General features: G+C 51.4%; 1 protein-coding gene across 1 annotated transcript; it reads right to left on the bottom strand.

The window, feature by feature from the left end:
* Positions 1-5,248, bottom strand: LOC116893395 (CD177 antigen-like). Its single transcript, XM_032895186.1, has 7 exons — positions 5,229-5,248; positions 4,256-4,324; positions 3,227-3,231; positions 1,956-2,099; positions 963-1,145; positions 742-873; positions 1-462 (listed from the first exon to the last, which is right to left on the bottom strand). The coding sequence occupies exons 1-7, from the start codon at positions 5,246-5,248 to the stop codon at positions 236-238; spliced, it is 780 nt and encodes a 259-aa protein (XP_032751077.1). The 3' UTR covers positions 1-235.
* Positions 5,249-6,170: the final 922 nt, after the last annotated feature.

The raw sequence follows: 6,170 nt of genomic DNA, 5'->3' as shown, positions 1-6,170 counted from the left end.
TTTGGAGAAACAACAGCAACTTTATTTTTCCACATGTGTGTGTGGTTGCTCTGGAGCAGGGTGAGTTCTGCTCTGGAGCAGGGTGAGTTCAGCGGCTCCCATATCTAAACATGAGGAGGCCGGGGTGTGTGGGTGAGGGATGAGGGCACCCGACAGTGCAGGCCGACAGTTCCCAGCCTCAGGTTTCGGGTTATGAAGTCAGAGGAGGGCTGGGTATGGCTGGCCAGGAAAGGGTTCAGCAGAGAGGAGAAATCCCTGCATACAAAGGGCTGAGAAGAGCTGAGAGCCCTAAAGTCCAGGTCAGGAGAGTGCCAGGGACAAGTACATGTGAGAGTGAATTGCTGCTCTGTACCTCGAGGATTTCTCTTACATTCATGACCCCGATTGAAGTTTGGTTGTTAAATAAGACATTGCGAGATGAGTCCAGGCATCCAAAAATGTTTAAAAAGATACTGAGGCTACCTGTAAGGTAAGGATGAAGTCAGGAACAAGGGTCAGGAGGCACAGTTCAGGAAAGCATTAAAAAAATTATACCCAGGAGTCCAGGCCCTAGCCCTCCTCCTGTGGACCCAGGAATCTTGGTCCAGGGGCAGGATTCCTCCCTAACACCCAGAGTTATACTCTCCAGCCACACTCCCTCTGCAAAGCAGTGCAGGACTCTGCACACCTCCTTCAGAGCCTGGAGTCTTGAAACCCTGGTGTCACGCTCATTGTCTGCCTAATGCAGCCCTCATCCCTTACCTCCCGAGATTCCCATGGAACTGGCATAGCATTTAGTGTTCACAGGGCATAGAGCAAGGTTGGACTTCGGGTCGCACGAACCCTTAAAATGCAAGCAGACAGGACACTTGGTGGTTCCCAGCTTAGAGGAGGCTGAGGAGAGAGAAGTGGGAGCTGTAGAGCGTGCTCTCAGCTGCAGCCATAGGCTGTCGCTTCAAGGGCTGGGAGCCAGGGTCACACACCTGCAAGTGACAGGGAGTCAAGTAGCACTTTGGTGCTGGTAGCTTTGTTGCAGTTTTCAGTGCTACAGAAGTGGGCATAAGAGGCAGCCACTATTCCAGGTCCAGAAGAAAACACTTGGGCTTTTTTGATCTCACTGGAAAGCTTGGTGAGGCTTTTGCTCCACAGTAAGACAGATTGTTCACCTAGAGGCATAAAGGGGTGAAATCAAGGCATAGAAGAGGAAGATGGTAAGAAGTGGCTGTCCAGTTCTTGGGTCCTTTGCTGCTCCCACATAGGGACAGTACAATCCTCAATGACAGCAGGACAGACCATGATCTGAGTCTGCCACAGACTGAAGCCCAAACCTGGCTTGCCCTGCTCTGCCCCTTGCAGATCCTGTTACCAGGCCCCTCCTCACTGTCTCCCCTGAGCCCCTGCACCATGCTGCAGCCTCAGTCTGGTCAGCATCTCCTCTCCCCTGCTGGGTTTCTCTCTACCCTCTGCCCTTCACCCCACACTTGGCTCCCTGGGCTCTGCTTCTCTCTCCTCCCTGCTCCACCTCCCTGTGGAGCTGTACAAGGACTCAGGCTTAGCAGAACAGGACTCAGGCACTCAGCATCCTCTCTCCCTCCTTCCCTCCCCCTCGCCCTCCTCCTCTCCCCACCTCCCTTTTCCCTCTCTCCTCTGGGCTCTGAGTCTCCTCTGATCCAGGCTGCTCTTGAACTCCCTGTGTTGCTGCAGATGAAGTTGGCTGTCTCCACCCACAGCCCCAGGCTGACACTGCAGGCACCCAGCACCCACCCAGTTCATGTGGTACAAGGGTTCAAGTCCAGGGTCTCCCTCTAATTAGCACAGATCTTCCTTATAACCCTCATCACAGCTCAGCAGAACAAGGCTCAGAGACAGGAGTCCCTAGGCTTGTGGGGAGCTGGGCAGAACTGTAGGGCTTATAATCCAGGACAGGGTAGGACCTGGACAGGTGCAGGAGTGTCCCTCCATCTCAGAGCACGCACCTACATCTATGAGCATCATTGTCTCCTGACACATCACCATAAAAGCATCTGATGACACAGTCAGCTTTTCGACCCAGTCAACTGCTTCCTTAGTCAAGTTACTGCCGAACTTCACCATGGATCCATCAAGACAGGTCAGAGAATCTGTGAAGAGGAAAATCCAGGGTGTATGAGAGTCAGGGGGCCCACCATGTCTGTCCCTGCAGTTCCTGGGCTAGGGGAGGCCATCACATTCTGAAGCATACTCCCAGTGCCCTGGCTGAGACATCACTGGCTTGCATTAAGGAGGTGCTCAGAACTCAAAGCCTCCAGGCCTGCAGCCCTCCTCACCCAGTTACTGCCTAAACCCCTGCAGGGACCTCCTCTCAGAGCCTTGCAAGGAAGGCTGGCCTCTCCACTCATGGCTCCTCTTCAGGCATTCTCTACTCCCCATCTGGTTTCATGTTCTCATTACAATAGCAAAGGAGGAGGCCCGGAGACATATATGTCTCTGTGTATCTGTTGGTGCTTGGGGAGCGTGCGCGTGGGAACATGCTCACAGAGGACAATGCCCATGATCTTCCTTTATCAGATTTCAGTGTCTCTAGCCGAAATGTGGACTCACTCTTTTGGCCCAACCCAGGCATCAGTAAGATCGGCTGTCTTCCCCAGTCCTAGGGTGCAGACCCTTTACCAACAGAACCGTCCCCCAGCATAACACGAACACAAACAGGAAGGTCCTGGATCCCAAACAAAACTGCTCAACAGCTAGTGAGCACTGAGTGCTGCTCCATGCCTGGATACAGAAATGCATCTCCACACATGAGCCCCCTGCATCCTCACTTTTTGTGTTTCTGAGACAGGATCTGGCTATGTGGTCTAGCCTGGCCTCTGCCTCAGGAGCACAGGGTCTGCAGAGCAAGCTGCTCTTTCCACTGTTGGCTCAACTGTGTCATCTCCAAACCGCAGGCCCCAGCAAGTGGCAGCAATATCAAGGGAGGGCAACAGACAGGAGGTGTTGAGGAACATGCCCAATGCCACCCAGGCAGTAAGTGGCAGAGCTGGGCTCAGAATCTGGGCTGTCACCTAAGGCTCAATGTCACCAAACAATCTAGTTTGAGGATCCTGAACGTGGGCCTTCCCTAAGGGACCTCGCAGGAGCATCACGTTTGCCCCATCATGCAGAAATTCTTGTACCTGGGACAGGTGTCCATAAGCACCCTACCCCTCTCAGTGGCCCCAGTAGGGGTCTGACCTTTTCCTCACTTCTGAGCTGCCCTCCTCCTACACACCAGACCTGCACTCTCTCTGCTCCACCCCACCCACATCCCCCCCTCCTGCCCAAAGCTGACCCCTTCCCCCAGTTGCTCCACCTGCCTCTCTGCCCCCATTCTCAGTCTTCGTTCCCTGCAGCCCATGTTGCAGTCCCCAGGAAGCCCTGTGGCTCTGCAGACCCTGACCACAGTCCCCACCTCTAATGCCTCCAGCCAGCTCTAAGATGACACAAGGACTTTCCCCTGCCTGTCCTGGGTCTCTCTGATCCCCATTCACTTCTACCCAACTGGATTTACCCCCAGCAGCACATGGAGTTTCTTAAATGGTTAGGTAATAAGGTCAGGCCCATGAGAAGTCCTGAGAAGGCACAAACTTCTGGTAGGGCCCCATCTTTCCTAGAATAAAATTCTGACCTTAAAGGGCTGTAGAGGTGTCTCAGTGCTTAGAGCACTCACTGTTCTTCCAGGAGCTGAGATGATTCCCAAAATGTATTAGCATATACCTTCATGCAGGCAGGCAGACCCACAAAATTGAAGGTAATTAAAAATTATTAAAAATAAATCTAAAAACACGAGTTCTTAGAATGGTCCCCAGGATCCTCTATGACTCTGCCTTCCTATGTCTTCATGCACACATCCTTTCTTGCCTCTATGTCCCTGATACAGTCCCAGAGACAAGGGGCCATTCACAGGGTCTGAGAAGAAAAGCAGGACAAGACACATTCTAGGGCGACAGAACGACTCAAGGGATGCTGAGGAGATGAGGAACACAGGGGACAACAATATGGTGGGCACCCATTATTGATGATGGAACAATGGAAGTGTAATCTGTGATTTCCTGACTGAAACTGTGGGCAGGATGCTGGTCCCCTACATTGGGTAGGAGAGCTAGGTGTTGTCAGACACAAAGTCCTTCTCAGGCCTTGCACATGGTTTCCTCCTCCCGTGTCTGCAGTTCTTTTCTCCTCTTCGTAGAGACACTAAGTGATAGGTGGGACATTCCGACATTCAAAGGACGATGTGCTCTTGTTCTATCCTCACCTGAGCAGGGGGACGAAGCCCAGCAGAGAGAGGAGCAGGGCGCATTGGATGCGCAGGCTCCCATGGCTTCTGAGACTGGGAAGAGCTGATCAGGACCTGGGAACTGATAAACTACAGGAGTGAATTCACCAGACAGGGATGGGTTAATCCTTGTTTTCTGACCAGGACAGTTCTAGGGAACATAAGAATGGGAAGCCAGTCTGTCTTAAGTACTTGGAGGTTCCAGCAGGCTTCCTGTGCCTCAGGTTCTCTCTGGCTGCATATCTCAGCTATGGGTCCCCTGAGTCCAGGATCCCAGCGACTGTGTTCCTTCAGGGTCTAGATACAGGACAATCCTCAGGACTTCAGAGCCCAAGCCGAACCTTTTCAAGGCCTCAGCATCTCAGTCCTCAGAACCCAGCTCCAACAGAACTCGAATTCTGAGGGCCCTGGTTTGGCTGTCCTTGGAATGTGGCATCTAGATTCTATTTTCACAGCCCCAACTCCCCAGGATCCCTGGATTCTTGTCACCCTTCTTTTACACCTCGCATACAATCGTCAGCACCATGCCATGTACAACCCAGGCCTCTCCTTCATTCATGGGTGAGCATACCCAGATGATTCCTTAGACACAAAGTCCACAACTGAGCACTCCTTGAAGACCCAGGGAACAGCCCCAGTAAGAGCAAAGCCCTCCTCCCTCAGATTTGAGCCTCCCTCAAAACCAAGACTTCAATATCCGGTTTCCCGTCATCAAACTCTGGCGTCCATACCCCAGCCCTCCTCTCTCAAACTCAGGACCCCCTTTATGCTCCTTCTCCCTCCTTCCCCTGCTCCTCCTCACTGTTTTTCCTCAGGGCTTGGGAAATCTCGTGTCTCAAGGCTCCGTTTCCTTGTAAGCGGCAAAATTCTTTCTGGCTTCCGCACGTTCTCACCAGAGTGTCGGCATTTGAGGACTACAGTTGTGCTCTGACGTAGTAACTTGTCTGCGCACGCGCACCTCCTCTCAGGCCTGCCCATAGTGGCAACGGCAGGCAGACAAGACCAACGAAGCCCCATTGGTTGATAAATATTCGTCTCAGTCTTTGATTGGATAAGTCTGGAGAACCGCTGCATCTCATTGGTCCCCAGTGAAGTCAGTAACTGGCTGCCTCAGAACGAACGCATGCGTAGAAAGTGCTGCGTGTTTGGCAACAGTCCGTGGCAGTTGCTGTGGAGGTCATCCTCCAATCCCAGAGTCACATGGTATCTAGGAGGGCTCTGTGAGGAACGCCCTTTGCCCTGTCACTAGAGATCCTTCTAAATTGTACATATGAGCAGGGAGCTGGTGACGGCACAGACTGCCATCACAGATATTTACCCTCCTCAGTCGCGGGAACATGAGTATTCAGATTAGATATAGATGTCAATTCTTTTATTCCACTTAATTTAGTGTGCTTGTGGGTTGGCTCACATGTGTCATGTTGCACATGACAGAGGACAATTCGGGAAGTGAATTGAGTCCTCCTACCATTTAGGTCTCAGGAATCAAAATCAGGATGTCAGATATGGTAACAGATGCCTTTACCCTGAATCACCTTTCTGGATCTCAGTTCTTTTGTTAAAAACAAATAATATATTTATTTATTTATTTATTTATTTATTTATTTATTATATAGAAAGCAGTTATTTCCTTGCAAAGTGTTTCTGAGTTCATATAATGTACATCACTCATGTAGTCCCTGAGCAGCTAGAGCTGTTAAAATGGCTGCGCCTGTCAAAACAGCACCACCTCCTGTACCTGCAGCTGTCATGATGTATAAAAATAGGAGCTTTTTTTTTCTGTTTCAGCCTATGTTCTTTGAGATATACCATCACAGGAGCTGTGCCCCCCAAAAATTCTCCACGGTCACAAGACTTCCTCTCCAGCCCACCCAAGCACCTCAGCAGTGAGGACGCTTCA

The sequence above is a fragment of the Rattus rattus genome, chromosome 2 (genome assembly GCF_011064425.1).
Source record: "Rattus rattus isolate New Zealand chromosome 2, Rrattus_CSIRO_v1, whole genome shotgun sequence".
NCBI lineage: Eukaryota > Metazoa > Chordata > Mammalia > Rodentia > Muridae > Rattus > Rattus rattus.
This window is presented reverse-complemented; position numbering and strand designations above follow the sequence as displayed.

Bases quoted from the DNA above. Each gene is read 5' to 3' on its own strand.
- LOC116893395 (XM_032895186.1), bottom strand. From the start codon at position 5,248: ATGGGCAGGCCTGAGAGGAG. The intron at 874-962 runs GTGTGTGACCCT...CTCTCTCCTCAG, and splicing joins TGACTCCCTGTCACTTGCAG to CCTCCTCTAAGCTGGGAACC. The intron at 463-741 runs GTAAGGGATGAG...CTTACCTTACAG, and splicing joins TTCCATGGGAATCTCGGGAG to GTAGCCTCAGTATCTTTTTA.